This window comes from Cupressus sempervirens, chromosome 9 (genome assembly GCF_028749045.1).
Source record: "Cupressus sempervirens isolate cs-2001-9-10 chromosome 9, ASM2874904v1, whole genome shotgun sequence".
Lineage (NCBI taxonomy): Eukaryota > Viridiplantae > Streptophyta > Pinopsida > Cupressales > Cupressaceae > Cupressus > Cupressus sempervirens.
Window position 1 is genome coordinate 284,043,933 of NC_143126.1, and position 19,689 is coordinate 284,063,621.

At 33.9% G+C, this 19,689-nt stretch overlaps 1 protein-coding gene across 2 annotated transcripts in view; it reads left to right on the forward strand.

Moving 5' to 3' along the window:
• Positions 1-3,514: 3,514 nt before the first annotated feature.
• APM1 (aminopeptidase M1) overlaps positions 3,515-19,689 on the forward strand; it is a 79,478-nt gene continuing 63,303 nt past the window's right edge. Inside the window, exons 1-7 of one of the 2 annotated variants that reach the window (XM_089799853.1) lie at positions 3,515-3,711; positions 3,842-3,906; positions 4,203-4,505; positions 9,863-10,008; positions 10,250-10,352; positions 14,181-14,367; positions 14,462-14,555. In XM_089799853.1, coding sequence (XP_089655979.1) covers positions 4,290-4,505; positions 9,863-10,008; positions 10,250-10,352; positions 14,181-14,367; positions 14,462-14,555 — 746 coding nt within the window. In that variant the 5' untranslated portion in view covers positions 3,515-3,711; positions 3,842-3,906; positions 4,203-4,289. The remainder of the gene's footprint in view (positions 3,712-3,841; positions 3,907-4,202; positions 4,506-9,862; positions 10,009-10,249; positions 10,353-14,180; positions 14,368-14,461; positions 14,556-19,689) is intronic. The other variant, XM_089799852.1, reaches the window with a different exon arrangement.

Here is a 19,689-nt window from a genome sequence, read left to right on the forward strand (position 1 = left end):
CTCATCTTATTCATTTACACTTTCCTTACCCATCACCATAAAGAATCTCATTCCCCACATACTTCATCTAATCTCAACCATCATTAACTTTGCCAAGAAGCTAATTGATCCCCACTCTCCAATCCAAGGGCTGATCTCAACCCTCCATATAACTCCCTTCAAAATCTATTTATAAAAAACTTCATTCTTAGGATTAATTAAAAGATAGCGGGATTAACATTATATGTGAGAGTATCTTTATTAACACATCGAGAGCAATCCAATTCTTTAATGTTTTAAATTGTGGAGGCATGTGAACATTTTAGAATGAGACATTTATCTAATGTCATTCCTCTTTAATTCTAGACATTGACATCCACAAATGGTACATGAACTTGAATGTATGTTAAATCAATAATAAATAAATAAACATTTATTGCACTCATAAGTTTATGTAGGAAAAAAATGTGTTCAAGGGAGAAAGATAAAATGTTATCTTGATGAATGGACCCCACACATCATTATCACCAAAAGGCTTCTAGAGGGAAAATATCACATGGAGAGCTAATTTTCTTACATGACTAACACAATAGTTTTTAGTGTAGAATATGTAGATAGAAAATATGCTAGAATTTTTAAGAAAAAAAACACGTATCTTTTGCATAACTTAAACAATTATTCAAAAATACTTTACTTTAGAATATAAAATTTATAAGACATTTAATGGAATATATGAATAATTTAATTTTAAAAAAATATGTTAAGAAAGGAATATTGAAAGATACTTTTATTTCTTTAAAGATAATAACAACTAATATATGATAAATACTTTTTTTTTTAATATTAAAAATATTATAGAATCAAATTCTTTATAATTTCTCATTCTTAAGAATAATCAAAAGATAGTGGAGATTAACACTATATGCCAGAGTAACTTTATTAAATTGCGGAGACATATGAACATTTAGAATTAGACCTTTATCTAATGTCATTCCTCTTTTATTCAAGATGTTAACATCCACACATGGTACATGCACTTTTTCTTTGATCAGTAAAAGGCCTAAGCCAAAATCTTTAATTAATTACATGGTTCCTCCAATTAATCGGGGAGTTCTTAATAAATTTATATAGTTCATGAATAATTTAGGGGCATCCTCCTATTTTCATCATTAAGTGTTCCTAGATTGCATTCTTGATTTGATAATGGCCTTTGTAACTTTGGTATATATTTTTTGTGTGGTTATGGCTTCCCTTTACTGCAACATATTTCCTTTCCTGTCTCCATAAATAGCCCACAAACATTACTTCTTGACCAAGATCGTTGTTAGATTAACCAATTGAAAGATTTAATTGCACATGGTCACTCTTCAGTTATTAGAGAAAGTCTGTTAACAAGAAATCGAGACCATATAATATTTAAGATTAAAAAATGATTATAACTATAAATTTTTTTGTATCCTTCTTAAAATATTTTACTATCATTAAATATATCTCGGTATGTATGACATATCCTTGATTAATATCTTAATTTGGTGATTGATTTAGGAAGAGTTACCATCCAATGTTTGTTTGTAGCTAAATAGTAGATTTTTTTGAATTGATTAATAAATGTATCTTTGATTATTATTTTAAGGTTATAAGTTTAGAACAACTTAATTATTTTTTAGAAAAGAATCCTCACCATATGCTTATTTGTTGCCTAATATATCTACTTCTTTATTACCTTCTTGATATACATGTTTAATATTAATTTCTTCAAATTGATCGACTATCTTTAACGTGTATTTAGGTTTAGAGTTTAATATCCAATTAGGAATATTTCTTTTCCTTAATGCGTTTAGAATAATTTGTGAATCCCCTTCAATGGCTAACTTTCTAATGTCCATTTCCAAGCTTAGTTTTAGACCTTCGATCAAGGCTTCTAGTTCTGCTAGATTATTAGAGAGTACCCCTAAGGGCTTGACACATTTAATAATCCAATAACCTTTGTTAGAATGTATAATACATCCTCAAAATTAAGTTTTGCCCAACCTACTAGAGGGGGTTCCCATTTGCAATTCACCACTGGCTTGATTATTTGTTTTTGAATAGATAAAAAATGGGTTAATAAGCTTGAACCAGATTTTGTGCATTTTTGCTTCCTACTCAGAGAAAGAACCTTCTTCCTTATGAGAATTTCTGAAGTTACTATTTTCTACCTCTATAAAACATGCACAAATGGTACATGAACTTGAATGCATGTTAGATTAATAATACATAAATAAACGTCTACGCCTCTCATAAGTTTATGGAGGAGAAAAAGGTGTTCTAAGGAGAAAGGTAAAATGTTATCTTGATGAACGAGCCCCATACATCATTATCACCAAAAGGCTTCTACAGGGCAAATATATTGTGGAGAGCTAATTTTCTTATATGACTAACACCATAGTTTTTAGTGTAAAATATGTAGATAGAAAAGATACTATATTTTTAGTTCCTCCTATGTGTAGGATACTATAGCATTCATGAATGTCAATTTATTTTTTCCTTCAACCAATCAAATCATAGATTTTTTACAAATCCTTGTTCTCTCATAATGTTTCTAATTTCCATGTCTTTCATAAAATTGATTAAAAATCATTTATTTCATTTCTTATTGGTTAGACACTTATCTTTGGCACAACTTATACAATTATTCGAAAACACTTAACTTTAAAATATAAAATTTATAAAACATTAAATGAGATATATGAATAATTTAATTAAAAAAAATATTAAGAAAATAAAATTAAAAGATAAATTTGTTTCTTTAAAAATAACAACAAATATATGACAATTTTTATTTATAAAATCTATTTCATTATAATTTCAAAATTATTTTAGGTTGTTAATAAAAATGTTAATCACATCTACAAGACCATTTTTTTTTTTTTTAAAGGAATCAAGAGGGCTAGAACACAACCATTTCAAAGCTTTTTTCCATAGGAATTCTTCCATTATGTATATTGACCGAGGAATCTATGATATTGTTGAGCCTTTTACTCCTTAGAAATGTCATGGAGACAATCCATTTTCAAAATATTTTGAATACATCTATTAAGAATTAAGTAGGTATTGTTTAGCTTCAACTACTCCTTTTAGGGAAAGAAAAAATGCTATTCATCATATGCAATCTTCGCTGATTCTCACTCGCAACAAATGAAATGAAAGATTTTTAATGACTTCCACGGGACCATAAGCCTAAGGGACCGGCATAGAACTCCTAATCAGTCTGATGAGATTTCTCCAAAGAATCCTTGCTTTCCCTTGTAAACAAACTTGTTCATCAAATCTCGCAAAGTATTGACTTTTGTAATATATTAAATATAAAAAAAGAGAAAATTAAGATAGAGATCGTCACATACGGCCAAATCCTCGGAAATGAAGTCGTAAACGCAAAAATAAACTGAATGCCGAGGAATACAACACGATTCACTGATTTTTAATTTATTCGACATTCAATTCTGAGCACCATTTCTGCGTCATTATATGTATCGAATTTTTAGTCGAAGAGCTGGTCCTACAGCACGGAAATCATAGTTTACATCGAAGGCTAAAAACAATTCTTCCAAACATTTGCTCCACATATCTATCTGTAATTTTTCTTCCCCAATTCCCGAAGACTTGAGACCTGGGTTTAAACTCACCTGCGTAGATAATCGGACAGGAGGGGAGTACTGAAACATTCGAAAGGTTTAAATAGCATGGGTTTGCGTACAGTCTACGCCTTGCTCTTCCTCTTCATCTCCTGCACTTCTTTCAAGCTCGCACATTTCTTCACTTCATTGTTACTCAGAGACTTCTAACCAATTCCGAACCCTCTTCTCCTCTTTTGTGTTTTCAGCGTTTTGTTCTTAGTCGAGAGAAAAATAAGGCAGCTCCGAACTACTTGGTTACGGTTGCCCGCAGGTATGCCTTTACGACAGTATAAATTTCCTGTAAACCGTTAGTTATGATTAAAAAACATCTGATTAAGCTCATTGAATTCGCACGCTTCAAAACCTTGGAAGCAAATCATAAATTAAATGTAGCATTAGAAATTTTAAGCTTTCGAAACTGTTTTAAGTTGATTGGTGGCAGTTATGGAAGATTGCGTGCCTACGTAACTGATTTCTGACATTGAGAACTTCGATGGAAAAGTATAAATTTTTATTGCTTGAAATCAATCTTTATTTACACTGAGTGTTGTTTGAATGGATTATAAGGTGACTGCGACTGTAGTTGCCCTGGTCGTTGGGGCTATATACCTTGTGAGGTTGCAGTTTCGAAAGCGGTCAAGGCCTTGTTTGATTATGGAGCAGTTTAAGGGCTTGCCTAGATTGCCCACGACTGCAGCTCCACGGCGATATGAGTTGGAACTCCGGCCTGATTTAGATGTCTGCAAATTTGACGGGAAACTGACGATTATGTTGGATATAGTTGAGGAAACTAGGTATCTGGTGCTCAATGCCGCTGATTTGGTTATCAAGAATGAATCTGTCTGGTTGCGTGGCAAGGATACAACAAAGGTAAATGACTGTATCCAGATTGCAGTTATCCGAATGCTCTTTTTTTTTCATACTCTTTTTTGTGTAAATTATGGGTAAATTATTGGGCAGCCATTAAATTCAGATTAGTCTGGTCTGCATTCATTGTTCTCCGATGCCCCTCTATTAATCAAAGTTTGTTTTGTCCGGTTCTCTGTAAAACTAGATTATTTAATACTCGTAGGTCACTTGTGACAGAGTTAAGATTTGTCCAAAAAAATCAGGTCATAACCTTTGAATAGGCAACTGTAGACGTTCGTTGAAGTCAAGTCTGGTAATAGGTAATGAAGATGCAGATCACTTGCAAGTAGGCTTTTTATGCAGTGGTCATTAGTGCCCATCAAGCAATTTTTGGGCAACTAAAAGAGTTTAGTATTGCAATCTACACTACTGCGACTTCTGATATTCTATAATAAAAGGGACAACTACTACTTATTTAAACCATTTTGGATATATGCACTTAGGTACCTACATTATCTTTGATTCTTCCCATCGTATTTTAAATGCAATGGGTATGTTACTAAAGTTTCTAAATGTCTTTTGGAGCTATGGACAGCTCTATTGCAGTGGAGGCAGTATGATTTCTACAGATTGTTAAAAACTTGCATTTTGTTTGTAGAATTTATGGACATGCCTATTAGCTGAAGAATTTTAACCCAAATTATGTGCTAGCAACTTTCTTTTTAGTCATTTAATCATAAGGCATTGTACACTATTGATTTGGTTTATTTATTTATATATCTAATTTTGTATCTTTGTTTCTCATTAGACTTCCACTCTGTTTGCTTCAAATCTTTCCATATTCTTGTTCCAGATTGTAGAGTTAGTAAATTTTAGTAAAAGTTATGAAATTCTTGTATTCAATGATCTTGTAACATGTTTTTTGTATTTATGGACCACTTTATCACAGTGAATAAATTTGAAAAATTACAGCATAACCTGTTAAGACACAGTTGCTCTTTTTTTGCTGTATCCGTTTTTCTCAAAACATTTCCTCTTTCAAGGTTCGGCATAATCTTGCTCCAGTTTGTAAATTTTAATATTCAAATTTGCTTGTTTTTTTAGTTTTCATGTTTTTATTTCATATAATCTTGGCAGAGAGAGAATCTAATCACTAAAAAATGCAAGGCCAGCTCACAGAAAAAAATATAGAAAGAAATTTAGATGAAGAACAAAGGTAGGAAACCAAGGCTTAATGTGGAGAAAATCACCTTGACTATTCCATGGACCAGATTGTGTAACGGACTCCTTATTTTTGTGAACCAAATTCAAGAATGGAAAAAAAATGATGCACATGGGTGTATAGTAATAGATCCATGCATGTAAGTCACATCATTTGGGTCATAATTTTGAAAATTTGCATAGGAGGGTGTGCTTATTCTTTATAATGAACTACCATTTCATACATTATAATTTTTGAGGTTTCAGGTAGACATTTTTGTTGTTTCTAGAGTCGGCAGGCCTTGTCTTGATGGAATGGCCTGCCAAGGAAACCTTGGATAAGGGATTAAATATGCATTTAAATTTTATTTCTTTTTCAAAACATAGAATAAACACTAAATATGCATGGCCATCTCATAACCATACATAAACAAGATACAATACACTAAAGTAAATGTAAATCGTGCAAAGCAGAAGTAACATTCACAAGATTGCCCTGCAAGGAAGACAATATCCACAAACCATTAGAGGCTGGGCCGATAATAACCCACGGCTAACAATGAGGGAGACTAATCCAATCTTGTACACATAAACTGATTATCTTTTAAAGCCCAAAGTAGATATTCCTAACATGGTTAATCATAAAAGTTAATTTCTTTTTTAACCGTAAGCACAAACATTAATGTAAGTAACAATCCTCAATTGATTATGTTCAGGCTTGGAAGACATCCAAGAACCCTCAAGAAACTAACCCCAACCATACACAATTCACTCACGTCTCAAAACTGCTTGGAAAATTATATTGGTTGGAGATGCTGAAAAGTAAGTGGAGACACTGATTCATGTTGAGCAGATGCTGATTGGTGGAGATGCCGATCCATGAGTTGCAAACTTCTGAGACAAAAAGTCTGTCTAGAGAGAGATACTGGTTTCGCTTATGGAGACGTTGATTTGCACAAACGCTAAAACACAAGTGGGTTTTCTGGTTTGCGAATTTTAGCCTAAATGGAAGGCATGAAAAGCCGAAACCTAAGCCACCACCATTGTACATGTGGAAAACATCTAGCTAGATGACTGGGCTACCAGATTGCATAGATATCATCATAAGGCATTGTGTCACATTACTAGCATCATCATTTAGATATGATCAAACTGTAAATAACAACACAATCTAACCATCTATCATAGCCAAGATATTGACAACCAAAATAATAAACTACCATCGAATGCATCTCATCATGCAAATACCCACAACAGCAAAATAAGAGAATATCTCAGATCAAAATAATCTCAGTACAATATACAATCATGGGAGGCACTATGCTTGATGGCATCCTTTGCGAATCTAAGCTGATCAATGGAGGAGACACTAAACTAGTAGCAGGAAAAACTACTAAACTTTAAAAGTTATATTTTAGTTTAAGTTGCCAGCCATTGGTTGAACCATGATCAAGCCTTTTTCCAGATGAGAAGGATCCTCTCTCCTCAAGTTTTTTGGGAGATGACTTGCTGCTCACAATGAACAGGGCTATAGTTGGTGGAGCTAGCCCAATAAGTGTCTATGTGCTCCCATTTCCTTATAATAGCCATGAATAAATGAGGTGATGAGTAGAAAACAACTCACCTAGCCCTTAACCAATTGTAGAGTGCCTTATTAATGAGCAATTAGGGAGTAGACCACTCTCTCCATCAATGAAGCCCTCAACCATCCGAAATGTGAAAATTCTGGAAATCCAACCTTTTTGTGTTTGAATATTTCAAATGTAGAATGAATGGCAATGATGGAGAGGAAGTATTTTAGCTCTCAATGCTATAGTGACACATTTGACCATCAAGCTGCAAAAGTGTCTCAAATGGGATTGGATTGAGTCCAAATTGTTTGTACTTGAACAATGTAGAGGTGGATCATTAATAATGGAATAAGAACTATAGATAAATCGATAGACATACAGATAGATAGATAGATAGAGATAGAGAGACAAACATACAGATAGATTGATAACTAAACAAATCGATAGACATACAGACAAATAGATAGACAAACAAATAGACAGACAAATATTCAGATTTATAGATAGACACTTAGATAGATCAACAAATAGACGAATAGATATATAGCTCAACTATAGGTAAACAGATATACAAACTGACAGATAGATAGATAGATGAACAGATAGATAGATAGAGAGATAAATAGATAGTTAGATAGACATATAGATAGACAAATAGAGAGGCATATAGACAAACTAATAGATATAGACAGACAGATAGAGAGGCATATAGACAAACTAATAGATATAGACAGACTAACTGATTGACTGGCTGGCTCACCGCCAGAAAATTGATTGGTTGATTATCTGATTGATAGACAGAGAGAGATAGACAGACAGACAGACATAGAGATAGATAGACCAATTGATAGAATATCAAATAGACAAACAACAAACTGACATACAGACAGTGGAACCAAGATCTTTCTCAAATTGATGTTCTTGATTGTTGATGAGTGATCCCCATGTTTCCCTCACCAAATAGATAAGTTTTATGTTCATTCTGATCAAATTGGTAGGTGGTCTATTGAGTGATAGGAGGTGTAGCAACCACCAACCAATCTTGTCAAAACAATTCCAATCCCAATTTATTGTTGGGGGGAGATGTTGTGATACCTTCATTGATGGTCAGGAGCATTATTTTAAGTGATATTGCAATTCCAGCATCAGTCACAAATAGTGGGGGGCGGGATGAGGGGGAGAGTGGGCAAGGCGGGATCTTAGTAATAGGCCTACCCATGTAAATAATTTTGTCACTGTTGGTTACCTCGATCCTTATTTTTGTCCTTCTTTATGCTCTTGCCTATAATTATAGTTATGTTTTCATTAACTCATCAAACATTTGCATGATCTAATCCAAGTCTATCAAGGCTTAGATATGAAGTGTATAAACATAAATGTATTGGAAATGGTATCACACTAAGGAGAATATCAGTCAAAGAAGTGACCAAATTTACAGGCTTTTATTGTATTGGATTAGGTCGTGGGCCTCCTGCATTGCATGTGTAGAGTAAGGCAATAGTTTAGGTCCTATCTTCCATTTTGGATATGAGTTTGGGTTACTCTTTGTAGTAATGTATCCTATCTCATTACATCACTCTTCTTATTTATCAATTTTTTTGATAATTTGTTACATCTTAATTGATCATTTTGTTGAACCCCAATCTTTGTAACATACCCTTTTATAATGTTTTTGTTATAAAATTGTGTAGAAATTTTTGTATCAACATTTTGGGCTAACTATGTGCTCCATCAGGATAGGAGCAAATAATGTGAGAAGTTGCAGTAGGTCTAAGATTTTTGTTTTTTCTTCATCTTTACTGCTTGGTGTTTGGGCTTCTTAGCTTCTTTCCCTAGCTCTTACTCTCTGATCTGAAATGTTGAGACAGTTCCATATTAGAATCTATATTGTGTAATTTGATAGATTGTGTAAATATCACATGTCTATTGATACCCTTCCTGGGGGGGGGGGGTTGAATACATGTCCTAGTTATGTGCTACCTCATTATGCTGAGATGTTTTATGAGTGCACTCCGCTACCATTACCCTTTTGACAAAATGAGTCAGAATTTACCATAATATTCTAGTTTTCTATGGCAGATCTCATTAGACAATTTCATCTTTAATATGAAATTAAGATTCAATCGATGAAATGAAATCGGTGTATTGTGATAAGAGTGTTATACTTTTAATTAGTTGTCTACTGTAATATCTTTCTTAGTTCATCCGAGTAAACTTTAATTTGTGGACTGAAACAGGGTTTTGTGCTTAGGTTCTTTTCTTGCCCATATTTCCTTGTCAAACTTATAGTCGTCTTTTTAAAACTTTTTCTTCTTTATTGCCAAATGCAACTGCTTAATGAATCCAATCAGAGGGTATCTTTATTTTCACTACCTACGTTTATTGGTAATTGCTACTATTGCTTAAGACTGTAGCATTTGTGCCCTTATAGGGAGTCTTCGGATACTATAAATTATAATGATTTTATTTATAGATTTTTTAAAGATTTGGTTTACCACTACATCTATGCCCATACTAATTACAGGTTGGCTTAGCATGTGTTAAAACCTGTTTGGGGCACTCTAACTAATAAGCTATGATTTATGTATTATCATTTTTCCTTTGCAGGTTCTACATCCATCCAATGTTGGTCTTGATACAGAAGATGAAATTTTGGTGTTGGAATTTGAAGAAGCATTGCCACATGGCGAGGGGATTTTGGGTATTGAATTTCAGGGAACTTTAAATGACCAGATGAAAGGTTTTTATCGGAGGTACAATGTTATAATCCTTTTGTTTACAACAAACATTTGCATCATTAGGTTTATTGAGATTTGGGAGGATGAACATCAATTCATATAACCTGTTATTGTCAATGAAATCTGTTGTTGATATTTCAATAAAATATAGTTCAGAATAACCACACAGAATAGATTTGAATAGAACTATAAATTATGGATGGTTCTCAATTCCATGAAACATGGTGAAATTGACTAGTTAATTGGCATGCTTCAGTACATATTTGATCAATGGTGAGAAAAGGAATATGGCAGTTACACAGTTTGAACCAGCAGATGCTCGTAGATGCTTTCCTTGTTGGGATGAACCTGCTTGCAAGGTACAGTATTGAACACTTACAAGGCATATAATTTTCACCAAATTATAATGCAATTATTAATAATTATTTTTCTAGGCCAATTTTGTCAGTTCAAGTGAAATATAATTTGAATGTACATTCTTTTAAAGCAATGACTTGCAAGGGCTAGCTGTTCTGTTAGACTTATTATACCTGTGCTCACCTAGGAAGTTCACATTATAATTGCTCCATCAACATGGGGAGTGCACACGACAGAGATTAAATAGGGATTATTGCCATGATGCACACACACATCACCCACCTGTAGATTATTCTACTCTTGACAAGTTCTAGATATTGGAATCAGAAGTCTGGGATTCAATCTGCAATCGGGTTTTGCACTTTATTTATATTATTTAAGATGAATGAAATATAAAAGCATAACTGCAACTCTTACAGGATATGAGTAACTAGTAACTCGTCAAACTCTAAATGTGCATTTTTTTTTCGTCAATTTGTAAATGGATTTATAAAATTTCACCCTTTTATGGACCACAAGAAAGGAAGACACCTATATTCTGTCCAAATCTAAAGGATTTCCTAAATTTGATTTAAGGTTGTTGAATTATATATTTATCAATAAAATATCTTATCAAGATTAATCCTGGAACTATGCTAGACAATATTTGAAATATAATTCATAAGATCAATTGTTTCTATTAGGGTTAGGGTTCCAACAAAAAAATATATGTGCACATATATATCAATAATCATCTTAATCTATTTAGACAAATCATGCAATAGCTTTTTCACTTCAGGAACCAAGTCATCAATAGTTCCGTTTCCTATAATCAACCATGCTAGGGGGTTTGGAGAAGAAGATTGTTTAGCCCAATTAAGCCCAGAGCACTCAACACCTAACCAAGACAACTTGGCCTTTGGCCCATAAATGGCAGGAATATCAGACTAAGACAGTTCCATCACTTTGGGTGGCCTACTTAATTGGAGGGAACCCAGATTATTGAGGGACACTGTGCGGCCCAATTAAGCCCAAGAGCTGGAAGCATCCAACTAAGACTTGCCCCTTGGCGACAAATGGTAGGATCATCCTACTAAGACAATTCCATCCACTTCGGGTTACCTAATTAATTTGATTGAACCTGTCTACTGCCTCTCCTAGCATAATTTCTTCCATTCATGTTTGCTTATGGGAATAAAGAATAAATAACTTAATAAAACACAATAATTTTAGAAAGTTTATTAACATCTTGGTAAAATATATATTAGGGATATAGAGGCATATTAACATAATCCTATTGCATACCAAATACTTGTTAATTGACAAGTTTTCTGCTTGATGTTTGCCTGAATGCTGATATCATATTAGTCTAATCTGCTCTTTGATAATAGCTATTCCTGCTTTTGTAACAGTATGCATTGGTGCTGGGTTAGATTGCTAACATCTAATGGGTTAGAACTGTTAGATTTATCACCTTTCTTTTATATTTGTCTAGGCCTGTCTAGATTACAAAAAACTGTGAAGTCTTAGAGATAAGATAAATATTTATTATTTTGCTAAGTATCAATGGCTGCTTTATTTTCCAAATGCAATTATATTGGAGAACGCTCTATTTTGCTAAGTATCAATGGCTGCTTTATTTTCCGAATGCAATTATATTGGAGAACGCTCTTGCCTGATCAATACTCCTTTTTCTTGGTGCATCTCTAAATTGATTTACTCTCCTTTTGTATATATTTGAAGGAGAGGGGGTCACACCTATTCATTGAGACTATTGCTTTTTGCGGTTGACATATCTCTTCATAAATTAACACTGCCTTCTTAGTTAATCAATCCCATCCTCTTAAACTTACTTCCTTTTCCCAGGGTATAGATCACAGGTTGTGATCAAGGCTGTGATACTTGGTTTGGCAGGGCATGACATTTTGGTTAATATTATTCAAACACACAAGATGGATCATTGCCATTTTGCTCCCTTTGCCTCAGTCCAGAGGTAGTGATTAAGATTTGGACTTTCGTGAATCAAGTTTGGGGCACTAGAACTTTTCTTCTGTTTATTGGGTTTCATTTTGCTAAACTTTTTAAGGACAAATAATTTAAAAAGTTCACAAACATTTCTGTGTGCAAAGAGAAAGTCAAGTAGTGCAAAAATATAACCAATACCATAAACAGAGCTCTATTAAAAAACCCCACTGTCAAATTCATATTGTCTTAAAGGCAGCCTTGTGATGTTCTAAACTAAAATAGCATTCTAAGGATCCAGCAAAAGATTAAACTGTGGGAGCAGAGGTTCAGTCTTTCTTGATCAGTTCCTGGGTTTTGGATAACAGGTCTCCAGTAGTTTTTGCATTCTCCCTATTCACAGCCCCTATCAATGTGATTAATGATACCTTGCACATGTCTAATGAGGTCATGAACCTTTGGCTCCATTAATATTCAACCCAATCAGGAATACTCTACCAAATCCAGATTTTGGTAATGGATGATCAGCGAATGAAGAATCTGAAACTGTACTATCAGATTGATATTCTTTTGGCTTAATCTATTTGAATCAGTAGAATCAACGTCATTCTGTTACAGGGCTTTTATTACATAAGGATAAAGGATACATTTAAAATCACTTATGATGCCAAAAATAATATCAAGCTGTGAGACATCATTCTGTGCACAGCTTGGGCAAGCAACAAAAAGAGTCTTCCTTATCCTCAGCTATTTTTTCCTATGCCTTTTTCATCGTTGCTTTGTTCAGCTGGTTAAGGAGTTCTTGTGGAATTTATTTTGCTGGTTCGTTTTAAAATTTTCTTTATTAAAAACATGTCTGGCTGCTTGATGTAGGCAACAATATTTTCATTTTTCAAAATGCAAAACTTATCTTTGTGAAGATACTGTTATTAACATGGTTTTACTATAGTCAATCTCAGAGGATATTAATGAATTGTTTGAAGTTTTGAAGTCTCTAGAAAAACTAAACTAATCATGAAATTCAAGCTTTTAAACTTTATGCTAATTTGGGAATTTTGACCTTTACTATAAGTATTGAGTATTAAATAATTAACAATTTATTGTAAGGATTGGAAAGAAACTTTTAACTATTGGTAAGAAACTTTAAACTCAGTTTTTATTTGAAGTGAAGCCTAATTTAGAAATATAATAACAACCGCTTGACAAACTATAGTCTTACAAATATAATGGTGATTTAATATTCCAAATCTGCCCCTTGTTTTATATTTTAGAATTCGCATACATGGAAACTCCAAATTTTGACTTGGACATTTAACATTTGTAAAAATATCAGAGTGTTCTAATGGATGTAATCTACATATTTAATGAACTTCGTTTTTAGTATTGCTGTGTACAGACACAAAAATGGTTCTGTGATTTATAATATATATACAAGTATCTTTATTATTGTCTACATTAATCAATATATTTGTTCTAGAGGAACTGATTATGTGTCTAAATCATCCTGTGCACATACCTTTATTATTCTAAGAAGTTATATTTTGTGATATCAAGTTTGAGCATTGTTCAGTATATTCAGTGCACCAGTTCTTTGGTTATATATCATAAATCGTAATTTGTCCCACTGAAGTAAAAAATATGTAATTGTTTGCCAAATCAGGTATCAACTATACTGTTTTGTCTATCCAATAAATATTTGCTGGAATATTTGTCAAAGGGTATTGTGATATATAAAGAGTAACTAAAAAATGGTTAAAAATTTGAAAGCCAAGGTTGATTCCCTCACAAGGACACTATAATTTGCAAGTTTAACTGGACTTTTCTCAGCATTATCTGTATGGTTTTCTGTTTAACAATCCAAAATAACACAGTTTTGCTCATCTTCACAGGCAACATTTAAAATAACAGTTCAGGCACCTGTTGACCATGTAGTTTTGTCCAATATGCCATCCATTGAAGAAAAGATTGATGGAGCTTCTAAGACAGTGTCATTTGAAGAATCACCTCTTATGTCAACATACTTGGTGGCAATTGTTGTGGGGGAATTTGATTATATAGAAGGAACAAGTGCAGCAGGTGTATATATAGCATATTTTAAAAGTAAGTTAAGGAAGAAAGCATTTATCACAATTGTAATGTAATATGCATTGTCAATGTTGGATAATTGCAGGAAATAGAGTTCGTGTATATACGGAGGTTGGGAAGACAAGCCAAGGGAAGTTTGCGCTGGATGTTGCACTGCTTACACTTCCATTTTATGCCAAGTAATATTCCATAATGATTTGAACTTTTCCATTTGTGCTCTATAAAACTTTTCTCTGAAAGCTATAGTCTAAACTATTGCAGCCTTGAAATATAATGCACAGAGTATTTAGTTTTTTGTTTTTGTAGCGTTTGGATATTGTTCTGAAACCTATGAATTCAGTTGTTTATAGTTAATTCTTATTTACATTGTAAGTTTTGGCGTCCGGGTAGATTAGGAAATGCCTTCTAAGTTGATTTTGCTCCTTTTTCATTTTGGTCCCTAATGGTAGATTGGCGTGCTTCCCTTTTGATATGTGGATTACTTTATGCATGCACTATAGCCTCCAGTTTCATTGTTAAATTTGACCCTAAATATGATTCTGTTTTCCAAAGATTTAACATGTCCTGCAATATGGACATAGAAATATTGAAAGCCTGGAGGAGTTAACTTGGTTAGTCAAAAAGGAGTATGTATATTCTCTCTGTCCTTCAGGAGCTTGTCCCCCTTGTGGATTGGCTCATAAGTTCTTGGCTTGCACTTGGAACAAGCAAAAACATAATTTATTTCTTACTGAATTTTTTAAAATCTGATTGCTGAAGGGTTCTAATGACTGATTCGGAGTGCCTGTGTAAATTTCTAGTAAGGAGGGAACATTCTGTGTACAGATGAGAGTACATTCAGTGGGAATGGGATTGATAGGTGCTAGATCCTTTGTATGTGTTTGCACTTCGGATTAAGTGGACAAAATTTAAATGTTAAAAGAAAAATAGGTTAGATAGAGAATTTCTTGTTTCAATTTTTTAATGAACATTGATGGTACAAGTTAAACCTCCTTAGAAGGCAAAGATGCCATTGGATTGAGGGTCATGAACGCGATGCTCATTCTTTTATTATGGACAGATCTTCATAGACATAACCAATTTCTCTTTTTTGAAAGAACATCTTTGCAACATTGTATGGATCATGTGCATGCAAGTGCTAGTGCCATGTGCACTGCCAACTAGTGCCTACACTGTGCGGAAGAACATTTTTACACGTGCTCAAAAAGCCAAGAGTAAAATGAAAGGAGGATGCTATAGGTGACACACTTTATGCAGCACACAACCTTATTTGACAAAATAGTGCTAGACAAGTCTGTGGGCAATGCACAAAACCTTGTTTTAATGCCACCTTAATGATGACCCCTTTGAAATTGTTTTGCCTAAAGGGAGGAGAGAGAGACTCTTTCTAGGCCTTTCCCATAGGTGCTTCCAAAATGAATCCAGTGCTTCTCATGTCAGATGTTAAATCGTACCACTAGTCTTGATAAATTTAATGTTTGATTATCTTGTCCAAAGATGATAAATAAATAATAAATAAATAATATTTAAATTATAAAATAATAATACTTAATTATATTATAATAATTAATTTTTAAATTTAATATCATTATTTAATTTCAATAATAATATCCTTTTTTAATGTATGTATGTATGTATAGACTTGTTTTTGTGCTAATGAACATAAACCTCATTTCAAAATATTGCTGCACTGGCAAACTGGTTCTTTGAACCTGCATCGGAACCCGAACCCAAACCAGCAACTTAAGTTGATCCTAAAAATCATATGCACTTGAATTATTTGAAAATAAACACATAACTCATAAGCATTGGCAAGTTTATCTTTCTAGCAACGACATGAGATAATGAAGGAACATTTATGCAAATACACATTAGTCTACCTTTTTATGGCTTTGGCTTATTCATTTCATGAAATAATATCATTCAGACATTTGGAAACATCTCTTTCTAGGTTAATAAGAGACCTAGAAGAACCTTTAAGCATTAAAAGGTGACTTGGGACACCCCAAAATAAGATATTGGTCATATCTGATTTTTGTTTTCTATTCTTGACATATCTTGCTTCATATCATTGCAAAATAACAACATGCAAATATGCAAACTGAACATGCAAAGGATATGATATAGATTTTAAAGGAAAAACGTGATTTTAAAGACAAATCTATTGAAAATGATTCTGATATACACAACCACATCAAATATACTTCTGATACAATGTTAGAAGTTAGAAGAGGCATAAATTTACATCTAGTGTACCCACATGTAAAATCCCTTTCCGGATATTTTACTAAAAAGCCCTTGATATAAATGTGTAGGTTTAAAACTGAACAGAAAGCCAATATTTGATATAAATTCCAGAAATTTAATCGATTTGTAACCGGCAGATTTGCATACAAGAAAACTCAGAAAAGTTTGTTTTATTCTTCCAATATTCAGAAGTACATATATAAACTAAGAGTTAACACAAATAACCGCAAAAAATGTTACTATATTATATAGCAGCAATACAATAACATGCAACAATCCAAATAATCCAATCTTATAAACAGAAATAACAGTCAAATTGGCAAATGTAGATAAAACCTGTAAGAAGGCTAGGTTTGCGTCCAATCTCCAAATGTTTCTTCAAGGGTTTGCGTCCTCGAAGAGATAACCAGTCACTGTTTCTAGCTCCCAGATTAATATTTGTTTAAAAAAATATTATAATCTTCATACCTCCCCATGTGGAGCATGTTGTACCTTTATCTCTTTTTCCAATGTGATGCATGCCGTTTTAGGCAATGTGGGATAAAACACCTTTTTTGTCCTTTTGTGAACATAATACCTTTTAAAATAAAGTGACAAGTTAAATGAACTTTTAAAGTCACTTAGTTAGTAAACCATATAATCATTAGGCATCAAAATAATTGACCAAATGAACTCGGATAAGCACGTGCAATAGCTCGTTGGAAAGCTCTCAGCGAGACGCTTCCAAACCAACACTGAGATTCCAAGAATTCTGAGTTTTGTTTACTTACTAAACATAGTAAGCATTTGGGCAACCTACCAAAACTGCTCTATTGGGTTTGAAACTAGGAATGTTTAGGCCAAATCTCGAACTGAACCCCATAAAGAACCTTTTCGCCCCCAAAACCTAGGCAAAGTGAGCCAACAACATAGAATTATAATGTTCTTGAAAAAGGGACATTACAAAGCCTCCCCTCTCAAAGATTGCTTGCCCTCAAGCAATCTGCTCACACCTGCAGTTTCCAAATGCCAGGATCCCATACTTGCCTTGAGAACGAAGTTCTACTCCTCAAGTAATGTACCCTAGCATGCATCTTCCCAAACTCGGAATGGTGAAACAATACAATAGGAATCAGTGTGCCAAATAACTGAATGCCAGGATCCCAAGTCTCACCATAAAGGGACATCAACTGCCATGTGCTGCTTCCCTGTGTACCAATACCCTCAGTCAGAATGAATGCCTCACTCCATGAGTGAACTTGTGAGTCTCTACTGTCAAGTGAAGATTGGAGCTCAACAATATACCAATATCCACCCCAAGATGATAACAACCAAGCTCTCCACCTAGCTCCTTGATAAAAGGCAATACACAGGGATGCTCCACTTGGATCGCAAATGAGAACTCGTACGTTGTCTGAGATACCACTGACCAGCTCTTGTAATATCTGTACCACTGTACACTCCTGTAATATCTGTACCGATGACAATGATAGATCTGGCCAATTTGACTCCACCACCATATCACCTTGGTGAAAATCGAGTAATCCTAATATTTGGAACTCTAATGTGTTAGAAAGCTGAAACACACTGATCATAATCCTGTGACTGTGTAACAACACAGCATAATCCACTAGATGTAAGATACTATTAACACCTGGATCCTCGATCGCCCAATCAACATGATCCTGGGTAAAGGAAAGAGGGGTTGGTGAATCACCAACATCGCGAATGCTAACATTGTCTTCAATAAACTGCTGAATAAAAAATTTAGACATCTCATATGAAACGTAGGGTAATGTATGTTCTCCCCACTCATCAACAAATAATTCATTGATCCCTAAAGGCCAAATAGAATTAGCGAATATACTACTAACATACAAAGGCAAATCACTGATAGTTGGAATATACCAACAAGAAAAATCACCAATCAACAAGTAGGTTGTGGCCATCTCATAAGAGTTGAGTGATAAATCTCTGGGTAAGTTGAAAAATCCCTCAGAGCATGCTAAGGATAAATCTGAACTTCCTACTCCACTATAAGTACCCTCCCTTATGTCAAAGTCTTCATAAAAGGGAGTTTCACCATTAATTGAAATCTCTGAATTATCCTCACTTGTTGTATCACTAATCATGTGCTCATGTGAAAATGTACAACTGCTGTCATAAAAATCTGAATTTCCAGATTCATCAACTTGCTGATCCATAGAATTTTTCTTATCATAGAAAGTCTCAGATGGGAAACACGTGATTGAATTACATTGTTTGCTTTCACATCTACCCACTTTATGAATTCCTTCAATAATTTGCGTGATTTCTTGTGCTCTTGAACCACTGTTATCTTCTTCATGCGTGGCTGCCCCACTCATTTGATTTTTAGCCTTGTGGATGGAGTAATGTGTTAAGTTCAATCAAAGGCATGGCTCATCTATCTCCCTCTCCTTGTCCTTTCCAAATTTTATTGCTAGATCCCTATCCATTAATAGTTGCAAGTAATCATATTTTATTATTTTCAAAGTTCCAAAAATAGTATGTAAAAGAGGACTTGTGACACTACATACAATCCCATGTCACTCTTCTATCACAATCTTCTACATGAGATCCTCAATCAATTTGGAAGAATCATTTATCCTTGTCAACACTTGGACAAGCTTGTCCTCTTTGACGAAAAGCATATCCAATAATTCAAGGAGTGATAATGGTTTTTGGCCATCTCCTTCGAACACAAGCAAGCTGTTCTCCATAGAATCTTCTGATTTTTCATCACCTAGGGAGATAACATTTTTAGATATGTCCTCTAACTCAACGTGTGCTAGATCATCTATCCTGCCAACATTGCGGTTCATTTGCTCCTCCTCAATATGTGACATAATTTCCAGCCTAGTATTAGCATAAAATTGATCCAAGTTAATTTCCATGTCACCAAATAAGATGCTGGTGCTTTCCATGTTTAAATAAGATGGGAAGTTGCCAACGTTGGTGGTTTGGTCAACTCTTCTCTATCAGCCATCAACATGCTCATCAGAAGGACTAGTGTAAACAACTCTATAAGATACTTTTGCCTCCCAATTACCTATTAGTATACTTGTG